This window comes from Caretta caretta, chromosome 8 (genome assembly GCF_965140235.1).
Source record: "Caretta caretta isolate rCarCar2 chromosome 8, rCarCar1.hap1, whole genome shotgun sequence".
NCBI lineage: Eukaryota > Metazoa > Chordata > Testudines > Cheloniidae > Caretta > Caretta caretta.
In genome coordinates, this window is record NC_134213.1 from 64,406,553 (window position 1) to 64,424,575 (window position 18,023).

The 18,023-nt window shown below is 46.6% G+C and overlaps 1 protein-coding gene across 2 annotated transcripts in view; it reads right to left on the reverse strand.

Annotated features, from left to right (window-relative positions):
• Positions 1-816: 816 nt before the first annotated feature.
• The window catches only part of F13B (coagulation factor XIII B chain), a 48,991-nt gene continuing 31,784 nt past the window's right edge, over positions 817-18,023 (reverse strand). For both annotated transcript variants that reach the window (XM_075131545.1, XM_048861804.2), the window contains exons 8-12: positions 12,226-12,408; positions 10,675-10,881; positions 10,106-10,288; positions 9,506-9,716; positions 817-905 (exon numbers count right to left, since the gene is read on the reverse strand). In XM_075131545.1, the coding sequence (XP_074987646.1) occupies positions 902-905; positions 9,506-9,716; positions 10,106-10,288; positions 10,675-10,881; positions 12,226-12,408 (788 nt within the window). In that variant the 3' untranslated portion in view covers positions 817-901. The remainder of the gene's footprint in view (positions 906-9,505; positions 9,717-10,105; positions 10,289-10,674; positions 10,882-12,225; positions 12,409-18,023) is intronic.

The following is an 18,023-nucleotide window of genomic DNA, read 5'->3' on the forward strand; positions in this document are numbered from 1 at the left end:
TTCTCACTTTACAAAGCAATGCCTTGATCTCATCTGAAAAAAGGTTAGTAGAATAGGGCATATTGTCTATCAGCTTTTTTTTTTACATTAATTTTTTCATAAAAAATATATACTTCTCCCCAAAAATGGATTTTTCTTTAGAAAAACTGAATTTTTTGGCTGAAAACCTGTTTTTGACAATGTTGAAATTTTCTCATAGAACCCACGTGTTGCTCACTGTTTTTCCCATCAACTCCATACTTCAGGTGCCATAATCTCTTTTGATAACCTATGCTTTCCTTTATAACTACAGCACTCAGAAAAGTGGTGCTGCAATACTGGACAGTTCTTATTAAGGAGATCACTTACAGAAAAGTCTCAGCAACAATTGCAGAAAGCTAGGATTTGGGGGAGGATAAGATAACAGAGGGAAGGCCACGGGAGCTTCTATAAAGTATTTTTAAACATTTTTATTCTAACACATTTAATGGATTTGTGGCAAAAATTCTAATTTCTTCAGATTTCCCCCAAATCTTAAGTGTTGGGTTCAAACCCCAGCTACATGATCTCCATGAACAGTTTAGGGGACAGTCCAATGCTCAAATGTTATGAGAAATCTTGCATAGAAAGTCTATGCATAGATGGTCTATGCATTATATTAAGGACAGTTTTAGGGAACTGAAAATGGTCTGAATTACCAAAAGAAGATCAATAGACAAAATAAAGCTTTTTGCATGACGACTTTTTATTTAAGGTTCATAAAACCAAAAAATATCCAGTGTAAATACATGTTTCTTAAGTTTTAAGTGGGCTACAAGGTCAAACACTTTGTCTTTATAAATAGTTTAGTAACATTTTATTGGATTTCTAAATAAAATGTGGCCTGTTTCACATCCCTTGAAGCATCAGTGCTGTTGACGTCTTACCTATAAAAGCAAACATAGCTGCTGTTATTCTTTACAATATGAAGTTCACAGATCTTTGAGCACAGTTCTGTAGAAGGTGGAGAGAATAGTGTCAACAATGGCAAAGCAAAAGCCCACCAAAATGACATCTGACATGAATGTCAGTTCTTATGTATAAAGAAAAGGAGTACTTGTGGCACCTTAGAGACTAACCAATTTATTTGAGCATGAGCTTTCGTGAGCTACAGCTCACTTCATCAGATGTTATACCGTGGAAACTGCAGCAGACTTTATATACACACAGAGAATATGAAACAATACCTCCTCCCACCCCACTGTCCTGCTGGTAATAGCTTATCTAAAGTGATCAGCAGGTGGGCCCACCTGTTGATCACTTTAGATAAGCTATTACCAGCAGGACAGTGGGGTGGGAGGAGGTATTGTTTCATATTCTCTGTGTGTATATAAAGTCTGCTGCAGTTTCCACGGTATAACATCTGATGAAGTGAGCTGTAGCTCACGAAAGCTCATGCTCAAATAAATTGGTTAGTCTCTAAGGTGCCACAAGTACTCCTTTTCTTTTTGCGAATACAGACTAACACGGCTGTTCCTCTGAAACCAGTTCTTATGTATCTAACTTTAAATAAAATGATGCTACATCACACTTTGTTTTATTTATTCTTTATCTAGTATTCTATTAGGAATGGTTTTCCCACAAATCCTATGTGATCATTTTATTTCCATTCTAACTGAGGCAGTTATATATAATGCTCCATAGTGCATGAAAAATGCGGCAGGGAGAGAAGCAGTAATTTGAGATCCATCACTGAAATAATCCTAATATGGAATACCTATAACCAGCAGTATAGCTCAACTCAGATGCCACATGCAGTTTTCATGAAGGTTCTGCTTGACATGACCACTTGTCTAGTATTACAACAACCTGTCGCAACACAAGGAGTTTATTGTATGGGTCCTAGACTGGGAGTCTCACTGCCCAATCTGACATTGCTGCCAAAGCAATGCATTCAGTCCTAAAAATTGAAGGTTTGTGGGGCAAGAAGGCACTTCACTTTGCTCCCTGATATTCCCACTCCAGTGGAAGTGGACAGCAGCACCTGTAGCTGTCCTCTGCTAGACCGAAGGTCTCCACAGTGCAGAGTGTTTGTGGAAGTGACCATTCTTGATACATAAAGATGACCAACTGACTTGCCCAAGGTCACGGAATCAGTGGCTCTCTAGGGATCAGAATCAGGAAGCTATCCAAAAATAGGTTAGCAAAAACACACAATCATTTGAAGGCATCCATTATTTAGACCAGGCATTCTCAAATTTTCTCCATGCAAGACATCTTGTCATGGTCCCAGTTCCACAATCCTTTGAGTCATGGTAAGAAATTGAAGCTGGTTTTGGCAGCAAGAGGTGGTGTTGGATTGTTTTATGGGGTGGGGGTTGTTGGATGTGGTAGCAGGAACTACTGAATTGGGATTGGAGCTGCCTCTTCCTCTCTACAGCCACACTGCTACAGAAAAGCATCATTAATTTGCTGCTGCGCTACGTTCAATTGGGGAAAACACAACTGACTCCCAACTATGCTTGAGCAGAGTTTTCCTGGAACACACCATCGCACAGGCATGTAGGAGGGAAGGGAAGACCATTACCTTTTCCGTAACTGGTGTTCAAGATGTGTTGTTCATGTCCATTCCACAATAGGTGTGCGTGCTCACCACATGCACCGGAGCCGGAAGTTTTTCCCCAGCAGTACCCGTGGAGGAGCGCCCCTAGTGGCACCTCTATGGCGTGGTATAAGGGAAGCTGCACACTCCCTGCACCCTCAGTTCCTTCTTGCCAGACAACTCCAACAAAGGGGAAGGAGGGCAGGATATGGAATGGAATTGAACAATACATTTCAAAGAATACCAGTTAAGGAAAAGGTAACTGTCTTTTCTTCTTCAAGTGATTGCTCATGTGCATTCCAGAGTAGGTGATTCCAAGCTATATCTGTTGGAGGTGGATAGGAGTTCACAACTCTTGGGACGCAGTACTGCCCTGCTGAACCCGGAATCCTTCCTGGTTTGGGAGACAATCGCATAATTCTAGGTGAACGTGTGAACCAAAGACCATGTGGCAGCCCTACAAATGTCCTGAATGGGAACATGGGCTAAAAAGGAAGCCGACAAGGTTTGCACCCTAGTCAAGCGTGCCCTCACAAATCAGCAGCGGGGGAATTCCCGCCAGGTCATAACAGGTACAAATACACAAAGTGATCCAATTGGAGAGCCGCTGAGTGGAGATCGGCCGACCTCTCATGCGTTCGGCTGAGGCGATGAACAGCTGCAAGGACTTCCTGAACAGCTTAGTCCGCTCCAGGTAAAAGGCCAGAGCCCGTCTCACATCCAGCATGTGGAGGCGGCGCACCTCACTGGATGCACTGATTGCCACCAGGAAGGCTACCTTCCACAAGAGGTGCGACCAGGAGCACGTAGCTAGAGGCTCAAACGGGGGACCCATCAACTGGGCCAGCACCAAGTTCAGGTCCCACAGTGGGACTGGGGGCCTAACGTATGGGAAGAGACGATCCAATCCCTTAAGGAATCGGCCAGTCATAGCATGGGAGAATACTGTGTGCCCCTGCACCGGTGGGTGGAAGGCCAATATGGCTGCCAAGTGCACCTTGACGGACGAGGGCGCTAGGCCTTGGGCTCTAAGGTGAAAGAGGTAGTCTAAAATGAGTTGGGTCAGAGTAACCACAGACAAAACACCCCAGTTGTCTGCCCACCAAGAAAACTGAGACCACTTCACCAGGTAGGCCTGGCACATAGAGGGCCATCTGCTTTCCAGGAGGACGCACTGAGCCCCTTCCGAGCATGTCCTTTCTTCCTGGCCTAACCATTGAGCAGCCGTGCCTTGAGGTGTGGTGCCGCTAGGTTGTGGTGGAGGAAGTGGCCCTGGTCCTGGGAGAGCAGGTCCCTGGAGCAGACGTGGGGACACCGGCAGTTCTGCCAAGTCACGAACAGGTCCACTTGGGAAGTTCCCCACTCTTGGAAAATCCTGTTCACCACCTTTGGGTGTAGTGACCACGCATGCTGAGAGGAGAAGTCTTGGCTCAGGTGATCCGCCCGTGAGTTCCAGGCACCTGATAAGTGGTGGGCTTGCAGGCAAATACTGTGGGCTATACGGAAGTCCCACAGCCTGAGGGCTTCCTGGCAGAAAGCAGAGGAGCAGGCCCTGCCTTGCCTGTTGATGTGAAACATCAAGGCCATGTTGTCCGTGAGAACCCTGACCACTCTGCTGTCCAGGTGTGAGCAGAAGGCCACGCATGCCAGCTGGACCGCCCTGAGCTCCTTAACGTTTACATGCAGGGCAAAGTCCTGCACGGACCACAGACCTTGGGTCTGAACGTTCCCCACATAGGCTCCCGACCCCAGGTCCAACGCGTTGGACACCAGCTTCACCAATGGGGGCCTGCCCCTGAATGGGACCCCATGGGGCACATTCCCCGGGGAGGACCACCATTATAGGGAGGTGATCACTGGTTCAGGCACAGTGAGGACCTTGTCCATCCTGTCTCTGGACTGGGAGAACACCAAGGCCAACCAGAGCTGGAGGGGCCTCATCCTGAGCCTGGCATGGCAAACCACATATGTGCATGCTGACATGTAACCTAGGAGCTGGAGGCACACTCTGGCGGTAGTCACGGGGAACCTTGTGACTGTGTTGATGAGCCCTGTCAGGGTCTCGAATCTTTCTGATGGGAGGGAGGCCCTGGCCGATGTCGCATCCAGGACTGCCCCGATAAACTTTATGCGCTGCACCAGGACTAACGTGGACTTGGTGTCGTTTACCAACAGGCCCAGGGTGGTGCATGTGGACAGGAGGAATACCACATAATCCCGCACCTGCAACCTGGAGCTGCCCTTGACCAGCCAGTCGTTGAGATGGGGAAGATCTGAACCCCATAACGTCTGAGGTAGGCTGCCACCACAGACATTCACTTTGTGAATACCCTGGGAGCAGTGGACAGGCCAAATTGGAGGACCATAAATTAATAGTGTTCCTGCCCAACCATGAAGCAGAGGAAATGCCTGTGCCCCTCAAATATATGAATGTGGAAGTATGCATCCTGCAGATCGAGAGCAGCGTACCAGTCCCCAGGAAGGGGATGATGGAAGCCAGAGAGACTATGAGAAACTTGAGCTTTACCATGTACTGGTCAGGCCTTGCAGGTCCAGGATGGGCCTGAGCCTGAGCCCGCCTTTGGGATAAGAAAATAGTGGGAGTACTACCCCTTGCATCTGAACTCTGCTGGCACCACTTCCACCGCTCCTAGGCTCAAGCAGGGCCTTATGAGAGGGGTCCCCCAGGAGTGATGGGGATGGAGGATGGTTGGGTGGGGTAGGGGTAAACTGGAGGGTGTAGTCCTGGGAGACAGTTTTGAGGACCCAACGGTCCAAGGTCAGCCGCAACCACTCAGGGAGAAAAGCACATAACTGGTTGGAAAAGGGAAGCTTTATTGCGGGTGGATCCCTGATATGAACTGGTTAAGTCGCCCCCGGGCATCCCGTCAAAACTGACATTTCCCCGCCTGTTTGCCCTTGGAAGGCCCAGGCTAGGGGGCAGACTGGGACTGCCTCTGTGGGCATTTCTTATAGTCCCATGACTTTTTATGGGGGGGGGGGAGGGGAGATCATATTTCGAATGGGTTGCCTGCGTGGGAGCCTGCTGAGGCTTAAACTTGGTCCTGGCCAGAGCCGGGACATAGAGGCCAAGTGTGCTAAGCATTGTGTGGGAATCTTTCAGGTCATGCAATTTCACGTCCGTCTATTCCGCAAACAGGGACTTGCCGTCAAATGGAAGGTCCTGCAAGGAGTTCTGTGCCTCGCTGGACACCCCCAACAGCAGGAGCCACAATACCCTCCTCATGGACACCGCGGAGGCCACAGACCTTGCAGCCGTATCTGCGGCATCTGACGCTGCCTGCAGAGTTGCTCTGGCAGCTGCTATACCCTCCTCCACCAGAGCCTTGAACTCTTTCTTGTCACGCTCCTGGAGGGAGTCCTCGAATTTGGGCAGAGAGCCCCACAAATTGAACTCATACTGCCCCAGGAGGGCCTGATGGTTTGCCACCCTTAACTGGAAACTCAAGAACGAATAAACCTTTCTCCCGGATGAGTCCAGCCTCCTTGAGTCTTTATTTTTCGGAGTAGGGGCTGGTTGGCCCTGTGTCATAAATATAAAGGGAAGGGTAAACCCCTTTAAAATCCCTCCTGGCCAGAGGAAAAATCCTCTCACCTGTAAAGGGTTAAGAAGCTAAAGGTAACCTCACTGGCACCTGACCAAAATGACCAATGAGGAGACAAGATACTTTCAAAGGCTGGGAGGAGGGAGAGAAACAAAGGGTTTGTGTGTCTGTTGGTATGCTGCTTTTGCCGGGGATAGACCAGGAATGGAGTCTTAGAACTTTTAGTAAGTAATCTAGCTAGGTATGTGTTAGATTATGATTTCTTTAAATGGCTGAGAAAAGCATTGTGCTGAATAGAATAACTATTCCTGTCTGTGTGTCTTTTTTGTAACTTAAGGTTTTGCCTAGAGGGATTCTCTATGTTTTTAATCTAATTACCCTGTAAGGTATCTACCATCCTGATTTTACAGGGGTGATTCCTTTACTTCTAGTTACTTCTATTTCTATTAAAAGTCTTCTTGTAAGGAAACTGAATGCTTTTTTCATTGTTCTCAGATCCAAGGGTTTGGGTCTGTGGTCACCTATGCAAATTGGTGAGGATTTTTAACTAACCTTTCCCAGGAAGTGGGGTGCAAGGGTTGGGACGATTTTTGGGGGAAAGATGTGTCCAAACTACGTTTCCCAGTAAACCCAGTTAGAGTTTGGTGGTGGCAGTGGATATTCCAAGGACAAAGGATAAAATTAATTTGTACCTTGGGGAAGTTTTAACCTAAGCTGATAAAAGTAAGCTTAGGAGGTTTTCATGCAGGTCCCCGCATCTATACCCTAGAGTTCAGAGTGGGGGAGGAACCTTGACACCCTGCCTCTCCCTGTGGTTGACAGACTCTACCACTAGAGAGCTGGGGTCATTGTGGGTGTACATTCATGCCCCTTGGCAGGCACAAAGTACTTGTGTTCTGCCCTCTTAGAGCTGGGGGCAAGGAAGCTGGGGTTTGCCACAAGGCAATTGAAATTTTTGCCACCCCTTCGTGGAGTGGAGGGCCACCCTGCCCAGTACCGAGGCTGAGAGGACGTTGAAGAGGGAGTCCGAGGGTTCCTCCACCTCCTCGGCTTGAAGGTTGAGGCTCGAAGCTACCCTTTTCAACAGTTCCTGGTAGGCCTTATAGTCCTCCTGCAGAACAGGTGGAGGAGGGGGCGTAATGCCTCATCAGGGGAGGATGAGAATGGGGGTGTGGTACTCTGCATACCCCCCCAATACCGGAGGTCCTACCACTTGGTCGCCCTCTGGGCGCAGAACCGGAGATGAAAGCCCCACCGATTCCTTTCTGGGAGGCTGAGAGAGAGAGACCGATGGTCTCTCTAAGGCTCCGGCCACCAAGCGAGCCACCACTGGGGGCTGCACCATGGGCCACGGGGCCCATTGGTACCCTGGTGCCAGCCAAGGAGCCCGGTGCCACAGCACCTGCTGTGGCACCAGCGGAGCAAGCTGTTCAGCCTGACTAGCCCGTCCCATTGACTGACGACTACGAAGGGAGACCGGGCTGGCATACGACCTGCCACTGTCCCAGGACTGGGAGGAGCGGTGGCATCAGAAATGGTGCGATCATGAGACCATGATCCTGGTGTGGAGGAGCAGGAGTACCGCCAGTAGCAGCTGCTCCGCTACTGGCTCCGACGGGAGGATCTGCGACAGTGAGGTGCCGGTGATCGACGCCTGGGACCACAGGAGTGGTGCTGTGGTGGGGTCCTAGAGTGAGACAAAGAACGGGAACGGCATCGATGCCCGTAGTGCAATGGGCTATGGTAGCCTCTCAGAGACAAGGACCTCTATGTTCCCTCGAGTCGGAGCAGTGCCTGGAACTCCTGCCAGTTGGAACCCAGCCAGACAACCTGGTGGGGTGAATGGGGACCGGCGCAGACTGCACACAGGTGGTCGCTGAGTGGCCAAAGGCATCAGGAACATTCCCTAGACTGCAAACAGTACCGACCAGATGGTGACTGCGGAGATCCAAGCAGCGACTTGCCTCTGGACCGGGAAGCCAATGGTGGTGGTGCCCCTGCTACGGGCAGAGACATAATGTCCCGGGCCACTTGCAGGGCCTCCGGCGTGGAGGGCACCTGGACATCCGGGGAGGTCAGTGCCAAGTGGGCCGGGCTGCTCCGCTTAACCTGAGTCGGAGGCCTGGAGGCTGATGGGGATTGAGAACTGCCCAACTTGGGTCTAATCTCTCCCCCAGTCTTGCTCCGGTGTCTCGGAGGAGAAGACCTCTTCTTAGCCTTTTTGGCATGCCCCACGGACAAGGAGCGGTGCTGACTGGTGGAAGGCACCGAAGGGTCGCCACATACCGACACCACAGTACTCGGTGCCAACTCGGAGTGGCGCACCAGCGTAGGGGTCAACGCCGACTCCATCAGAATGGCTTGGAGCCAAATGTCCCATTCTTTCTTGGTCTGAGGCTTGAAGGACCTGCAAATCTTGCTGCGATCGCTGAGATGGGTTTCCCCCAGACAGTGTAAACAGTCTGCATGAGGATAACTCACTGGCATCGGCCGCCTGCAAGTGTTGCATGACTTAAAGCCCAGGGCATGGGGCATGCCCTGATCTGGGTGCACTAAACTAACACACACTAATCTAAACACTACTTTAACTACAGGTACTACGAACTGAACGAACAAGAGTTCAAGAGGAAAGCTGCAGCCAAGCTGGAGCAGAGCAGTTCCAATGCACCTTCACTGCTGGCAAGAAGCAACTGAGGGTGGGGGGAGCACGCAGCACCCCTTACACTGTGCCATAGAGGCACCACTCCAGGGGTTGCTAGGGGTGCTCCCCTATGGGTACTGCTAGGGGAAAAACTTCCTGCACCGGGGCACGTGGCAAGCACGCACACCTAGTGTGGAATGCACATGAGCAATCACTCAAAGAACTTCTCCTTTGTTTGCTTTCTGTGTCCAATGGCAACTGTGATCGTATAGTTTCACCACAACTTTCGAGCCAGACTGGTGCCACCCATCTAGAGGTTGCAACTCCTAGTATAAGAACTCCTGCCATTTAATACTTTTGATTCAGCCATCAGAAAACTACAGTCAACATCTTTCTGGTTCCTAGGCCTTTGGTTCTAACCACTAGACCAAACAGTTTCAACTCACGTCACACAGGAAGATATTTAATTTTTTTCAGAGATTCTATAACAACTACTTCTGTTGCTCCCTCTCCAACCCACAAAAAAGGACCAACCACAAAACTATGTGACTCATAGAAGCCGTATGTGAAATGCACATAAATATACTAGCCACATGTAACTATATCAGAGCCATAGTTTGGTTGAGAATCAGTATTAGTGCTGGTTAATCATCTTGGAAATGGTAGCCCATAAATGGAAATTAAAATATTATACATATGCATGTACAAATTTCAAATTAAATACTGCCTTAGCCTTACCTTCCTCTCTCAACACATCTTGGATATGTCAGCTGTCCTCTGCTACACTCTACTCTAAAATCAAACTCTGAGGTTGATGGTGCTCCATAATGATTCTCTTTACATAGAAATTCAATGTAGTCCCCATGGAAAAAATAAGATTTGTCATCAAAACTCCATCTCAGTATTAAGTTATTTTTGTCCATTACATCCTTCGATAAAGTGCATGGTTCTTAAACACAAAAAAGATGCATAGTTAATCTCCTTTATAACTTAATATACAGGTTAATATTAATATATGAGACTGCATTATTTGGCTATAGCTAGTATATTAAAATTAGACACAAACACCTTCCTCCCTTCTATGTATTAGACAAATATCAGATGATAGTACTTTTGGATGTTGCATACATACTCCAATTCTTATAGGCTTAGGAAAACAGGATAAACAACTGCAGGTTTCCCCAGATCTACCAAAGCCCAGAGGCTTCACATCTATCAAAATTGCTCAGATTGAGAACTTAATTTGAATACGGGAAATTAATAATTAAAACCTGAAACAAAAGTTGAATCATTGAGTCACTTTTTATTTTTTTTTAAACAAAAGCACATCTTACATACCTATGCAATCTGGTGGGGTAGTCCATTGACCTTTGGAACAATAGACTCTATTGGACCCTTGCAAAAAATGATAATCAAAGCAAGTATATTCAACTGAAGAATCACTCTCATATTCTGTCAGTCGTGGGTCAATAACATCTCCATTCTTAATAATAGGGGGGGAGCCACATTTTTCTTTGGGATCTACATAAAATAAATAGTGTCAAAAACTTTAACAAAAAGACATACAGTGTGTCTTAGAGGAGAATCTGGCACCTTACAAGAACTTCTTACTTTGTATGCACTTAAATTCTGGAGCTGGGATTCTCAGCAAATCTTTGGGCTCCAAGTGTTTAGAAAGACAAGTCTCACCCCCCTTCTGCAGGCATCCCTACCCCCCAGGAAAATGTGTTCTTCTGCTGTGTTCATATCATTTTAAAATACATCTTTGCTATGGAAGGGACAATTTGACCCTAAACTTCTATTGTTATTAATAGCAGAGTCTATATCTTTACTTTTCAAGCAAAGCTATCTCAGTGTGTCTGAACTGGGTGAGTTACTATAGGACTGCAAAAACAGCTTTGTTTTACCTTTCATAATGCATGTTGGATATCTGAGTTTTCCACGGGTACACTGTACTGTTAGCTGAGACGGCCTGCTGGAGGCTGACAAATAGTATCCCTGTTTACATACAAAATCGATAGTGTCACCATGCAGGAAAAATAACTCTCCTTCCAGTCTCCATTTCATCTCTATGTTGTTATTGCTAACTTCATCCACATTAAGAGTGCATGGTTCTGGAAAACAAACATCTACGTTTATACAAATATTTCGTAACAATTCCCAAATTTAAAAGTTCTTAGCCAAAAAAGGCTTATAACTCAATGATCCTGCAAACTGATTTGAACTTTATATGAAATGCTACAACTTCTTTAGATCTTTACTCACCAGAAATCACAATTAGAATAGGTAAAATTAAAGGTAAGTTGGGGAATGTGAACTGCCCCATCACAGGGGACAAACTCCTTTTGACACAAACTTTACGGGAAATCAGGCTAATTCCTGTAATTCCTGGAAATCAGACTAATCAGTACCAATGATGCATGTGGTATCTCAGGCTGTGCTTACTGATGGTAAATAATTCACTTCTGCTGATGACAGAGATAAGAGCATTAATCCTACTTAGTTACCATAACTGGGAAAATCTTTTTAAGAGGAAAAGAGTCATCTACCGGAACTGACAGCAGTACTAGAGATGCTAGATTTTGTCAGCCATTCCAGGACAAGTGTAGCCAATACCTGGCAAATTTAACTTTTTTACTTAGATGTCTGACTGAGGAATTGATTTGAGGGGGTGGTATTTTTTAATTGTTTGGAGTGTTTGCTTTTTCTTGATTTTCTTTTGAGTTAAATTGAGTTAAAGGTCTGTTTTATTTTGGTTGTTTTTAAATTGATAGATATGCACATTTTATTACATTAAATAAGTAAATATAATTGTATTGGTCTTCTATTTGCATGCATGCTGGAACTAGGGATGCGGGGGGTGCTGTAGCACCCCTAACTTGAAGTGGTTTCCATTATATACAGCGTTTACAGTTTGGTTCAATGGCTCTCAGCACCCCCACTATACAAATTGTTCCAGCACCCTGTCTGTTTGTGCTTTACTATAAAAGAGTTTTCTAATAATGACATTTTAAAGAAAAACTGGTTACTACTAAGGATCTGCTCTACCATTATTACCCTCTCTGTATATGTACTAATTTTTTCCTGCAAATTTAGTTCTCATGAAAGGTGTTGAGAAACAGCACAGGAGAATAAAGTCTCTGATTATCCAGAAAAAAAGCTACAGCCTGCGAAATGACAATGCAAACTGTCCCACAACTATGCCTCAAAACTGACCACAAGGCAAAAATTCAAGAGACGAGACAAGGATTCTTTCTTTCAGCCATCAAGTACTTGTCTCAGCAAGTCTACAGAGAAAGATATCATCGTGGTAGCTGTTTGTGTGAGGCAGGCATTATCCACCTGAAATTTAACTGAGACCGCAGCATTTCCCATAGAGCTATATGGGTTTGTTTTTTTCATGGTCTTATCAGTCACAAATAATAGAATACAACATTTAGTTTTTCTACAAGACTCACCTAAACAAGTTGGCTGAGCTGTCCACTTTCCTTGTATACAATGAACAGTTTCAGGACCCTCCAATGTGTGGTACCGATAGCATCTGTATTTTACTGAGGAACCTGTTGTGTAGTTTGTCAATAAGGGTCCAAAACTAGCACCATTTTTAATTGCAGGTGGAGAGGAGCAAGTTTCCAGCGTTTCTAAGAGAAGAACCGTAGCCATAATCTGTATCTGTGCACAACAATTCTCTCAGATGATAGTACCAGAATCAATGTAACTAGATTTCTGGGAAGGAAGTTAAAGCTACAGAATAAATGGAAATTGGGGTAACAAACAAAATTGCAACTTCTTCCAACAATTTAGCTGCTATTTCTTTTTTTTAAAAAGGGTTACAAAAAGGAATAGAAGCACCAAGACATGTGAATGTGACATGTGAACTCGATAAGTTTATGGAGGAGATGGTATGATGGGATAACATGGTTTTGGTAATTAAATATTCATGGTAAATAGGCCCAATGGCCTGTGATGGGTTTTTAGATGGGGTAAGATCCAAGTTACCCGGGAAGGAATTTTCTGTAGTATCTGGCTGATGAATCTTGCCCATATGCTCAGGGTTTAGCTGATCGCCATATTTGGGGTCGGGAAGGAATTTTCCTCCAGGGCAGATTGGAAGGCCCTGGAGGTTTTTCGCCTTCCTCTGTAGCATGGGGCACGGGTCACTTGCTGGAGGATTCTCTGCTCCTTGAGGTCTTCAAACTACAATTTGGGGACTTCAATAGCACAGATATAGATGTGAGGTCTTTTTTAGGAGTGGTGGGTGAAAGTCTGTGGCCTGCATTGTGCAGGAGGTCAGACTAGATGATCATAATGGTCCCTTCTGGCCTAAATATCTATGAATCTATGAATCTATGAATGCCTTACTGAGTCACCATGCAGTCTCATTGCCATACTTATCCTACCTGTACCATTCCCCCATCCAAATTCCCTTTGTTTATGACTCTCAATTTTTGGGTCATGCTAAATTTAGATTGTATGTTTGTCTGGGACGGGAGTGTCTTTACTTGTTTTCTGAGGTGCTTAACACATTTCTAACTGCTTGAAAAAATAAAAGAGATGAAAAGATATGAACTCTATCATGAAACGATTAAAGTTCATGATTCTAAGAAATGGTAGGAGGAAAAACTGCAGAATAAAGACAAACAGGTTTTACAAACAGAGAATTGGTAGATAAGATGCTGTGGGAAGCAAGTCTAAGCGAAAACAGATCAGGAGTGTTGGCAGGTTTTTAAGAGAGACATTATTAAGCGCACAAGAGCATAGGAAAGGTAGAAGTATGGTAAGAGACCACCCTGACTGAACCAAGATAGTGTCAATGACCTAAAACTAAAGAGAGTGATATATGAAGTGGAAACTAGGTCAAACTATGAAAAAACCGTTACTCACTTTCCTGTAACTGTTATTCTTCGAGATATGTTGCTCATCTCCATTCCAGTTAGGTGTGTGCGCGCCGCATGTACGGTTGTCAAAAAGTTTTTCCCCTAACAGCACCCGTCGGGTTGGCTGTGGAGCCCCCTGGAGTGGTGCCTTGATGGAGCTCAATACATGACCCTGCTGACCAGGCACCTCCTCAGTTCCTTCTTGCCAGTTACTCCAACGGAGGGGAAGGCAGGTGTGTCTGGAATGGATAGGAGCAACACATCTCGAAGAACCACAGTTACCATTTTTTCTTCTTGGAGTGGTTGCTCATATCAATTCCAGTTAGGTGACTCCCAAGCCCTACCTAGGCGGTGGGGTCGGAGCTATGGTAAGACTGGAGCACTGCTCTGCCAAAGGCTGCATCATCACTAGCTTACTGGGTGATGGCGTAGTGAGTGGCAAAAGTGTGCGCTGAAGACAACGTCACTGCCCTGAAGATCTCCTGAATCAGCACCTGGGCCAGGAACGCCGTTGATGAGGCCTGTGCTCTTGTGGAGTGAGCATTGAGAGCCGGGGCTGGAATGTTGGCTAATTCATAGCAGGTGGGGATGCAGGAGATAATCCATGATGCGATCCTCTGCAATGAGACTGGGAGACCTTTCATACAGTCTGCCACCACCATGAATAGCTAGTTCAACTTTTGGAATGGCCTCATGCATTCAATATAAAAAGGTGAGCACCTGTCAAACGTTTGGAGAGTGGAGGCTCTGCTCCTAGTTGCTCGCATGATGTTTGGGATAAAACACAGGCAAGAAAGTGTCCTGGTTGGAGTGAAACTGGTACACGACCTTTGGAAGGAAAACTGAGTGAGACCTGAGCTGCACCTTGTCTTTAAAGAAGAGTTGTATGGAGGGTCAGAAGTGAGGACCTTGACCTCCAAGACCCTCCTTGCCAAAGTAATCGCAATTAGAAAGGCGACCTTCCATGAAAGATATAGGAGTAAGAAATTTGCCAATGGTTCAAAGGGAGATCCCATCAGTTTCAAAAGAACCAGGTTGAGGTCCCATGTAGGGATCAGCTGCTGAACGTGTGGGTATAGACACTCTAGGCCCTTGAGGAAGCGGACAGCCATGGGGTTGGCAAAGACGGCGCACCCTGCCACTCCCGGATGAAATGCAGATATAGCTTCTAGGTGTACCTTGATGGAAGAAGCAGCCAGATCTTGCTGCTTGAGGTGTAACAGGTATTCTGGGATGAGAGGGATGGGGGCCTGCAATGGTTAAGTGCAGCCCTGGGAGCACCAGATAGCAAATCTCTTCCACTTTGCCAGATAGGTGGCCCTAGTAGAGGGCATCCTGCTACCGAGCAGAACTTCCCTGACCAGCTATGAGCACATGAGCTCCATGGGGCTTAGCCATGAAGCTTCCAGGCCAGGAGGTTATGTACGAGCAGAAATGGGAACATGTACAGCAGATGGTCCGACCTAGCTGCATTCAACCCCAGAGGAACAATATCTTCAGATGCTGGATGTCAGCGATGTCTAGCTTTTTATTAGATAGGACCAAACCTTTCTGCTCCTCACCTCGATTGTTTGTCACATATGCAAACCGAATGAAGTGTCAAGTGGTCTCTTCACAGATGATATACAGGTGGATAACTTCTTGTATGGTGGCAGCATGCAATGTAGCCCAAGCTACACCTTCTCAAAAGGTGCAAGGTCATTCCATGAGCACCCAGGCAATGTTGACAGCATTCATAAGTGACATTCCTATATTGGATGTACTTTTACAGATCAGTAGGCCACTACTGCTGTTTCCAGATCAGATGCAAACAGTGAGGCAAACCTGCAGACAAACCAGAGCTGCTTGCTCAGCTGCCCCTCCAACAGATCTGTGGTGAGTGGCCATTCTGGCATGCGGCAACAACTCAGCTGCACTAAACTTACTGTTCCCACAAAGCCTGCAGTCACTCAGCCTTCAGGTGTGCAGCAGCAGCTTGTCCCAGAGTAGAGCCTGACTCAGATGATCCCCAGGCTCAAGTATTTCCTCAACCACACCAGAGCTGCAGATCAGTCTGTTCAACAGCACTACCCAGCCAGGAACCCTCTTGCAGCATCACAATGAACTAGACTCCCAGCTTGCTCCTGATAGTTTCTGTTCCTGCCCTAGCCTTACCTGAGCCCTGTTCCAGTCTTGTCCTTCTCCTACCCAGATCTGGCTCCAGCCTTGTTACTGATCTGCTCCAGCCTTGCATCTGTCTGCTGACTCTACACACCTGGCTTTGACCTTTGGCCTATATCTGGACTCCAGCTACGGTACGGATTTTGGCTTGTCTACAGACTCTGATCGCCATTCTGACCCTGGCCTGTCCCCAGATCTCTGTTCTAGTGCAATCCTCGCCCAGTCCCAATCCTATGTTCGGCATTGACTTCTGCTCCAACCTCTAGTCCTGACTATTCAGATGCAGTCCCTGACAAACTGTGGGAAGACAATCCTACATTCCTCATTTAAATAGAGTCCAAGCCCCACCTCCTACGAGTACTGCTTCCGAGTCACCAAAATAGAATACTCGGCTGCATCTACTCCAAGAAGAAAAAATGGTTACCTACCTGTAACAAGAAAGGGAGGACTTGTCGCACCTTAGAGACTAATAAATTTATTTGAGCATAAGCTTTCGTGAGCTACAGCTCACTTCATCGGATGCATTGGCAGTAAGAAGGAACTGAGGAGGCACCGGGTCGGCAGGGTCACATATTGAGCGCCATCAAGGCGCCACTCCAGGGGGCTCCACAGCCAACCTGATGGGTGCTACTAGGGGAAAAATCTTTCCAACAACTGTGCACGTGGCACACGCACCCCCAACTGGAATCAATATGAGCAAGCAGTCGAAGGACGATAGATATTAAAAAATTTACAAGCATGTAGGGACAAAATTAAAAAGGTCATGGTACAAAATAAGATTAAAATAACAAGTGACATAAAGGGTAAAAAAAATTTAAACGAATACATGAGAACAAAGAGGAAGAGCAAGGATAGGGTAGGCCCATTACTCAGTGAGGAGGGAAAGACAAAACACAGTTACCTAGCTGTAACTGTTGTTCTTCAAGATGTGTTACAGATGTGTTTTCAACTTAGCTGCTTGCACCCCCAGAGCACTGGAGACAAAGAACTTTTTCTAGCAGCACTCATAGGGGCGGAGCTCATGTCCAGCAGCCCTAGCTCCGCCCCATGCCATAAGGACAGCACCAGCCTGACCCCTTCAGTTCCTTTGCACTGAACGTCGGAGGTACAGACCCCGATTTTCCCTAATCATCTTCCAGAGATGGGGAACTCCCCACATCGATCTCTTCGCCACTCAAAACAACAGAAAGTACTATTCGTTCTGCTCCTTCAAGAACCACAGCCAAGGCTCCATTGCAGATGCCTTCCTCCTCTCATAGTCGGACTATCTGCTGTACGTGTTCCCATTTCTGCTCATACACAACCTCACGGCCTGGAAGCTTCATGGCTAAGCCCCATGGAGCTCATGTGTTCACAGCCGGTCAGAGAAGTTCTGCTCGGTAGCAAGATGCCCTCTACTAGGGCCACCTATCTGGCAAAGTGGAAGAGATTTGCTATCTGGTGCTCCCAGGGCTGCACTTAACCATTGCAGGCCCCCATCCCTCTCATCCCAGAATACCGGTTACACCTCAAGCAGCAAGGTCTGGCTGCTTCTTCCATCAAGGTACACCTAGAAGCTATATCTGCATTTCATCTGGGAGTGGCAGGGTGCACCATCTTTGCCAACCCCATGGCTGTCCACTTCCTCAAGGGCCTGGTAAATACATACTTGGTTCAAGTGAAATTGGGAAACACTTTGGATAAAAACTCAGGATATGGCCTTTGCCTTTAGAAAATTGCATGCAAAAGGTTTCTGCTATGAAACGCTGAAACTCACCCACTCTCCCTGAAGACATTGTCACAAGTCAGTTTTCTGACACAGACGGGAGAAAGAAATAGTCCGAGTCTCAGAGGCCCCAGAAGACCTGCTAAAACTATTAAGGTCTTACAAAGGAATTGGCTCTTTAAGTGGCAGGTGGAGATGAGGGACTCCTTTCAAGAACCTCACTGCTATGGGGTTTGAAAACACCAACTTCCCATGGATGGGAAGATGAAACTCTGAAACCACTGTCAGATGGACTGTCAATGAACCAAGTGCTAGACAAGAAGACTGAAGGTGTAAAATGTACTCCAAGATGGTCCTGAATACAAGTCAGCTTTGGATAAAGTCCCTGGGCTAAATGCCCGTATTGAGAACTGCTTCCACTTAGCCAAATAGATCATTCTGGTGGAGGGCTTCCTACTATTGATAAGGACTTGCCAGACTGCCTCTAAACATCGTTTCTTCTCCTCAACTAACC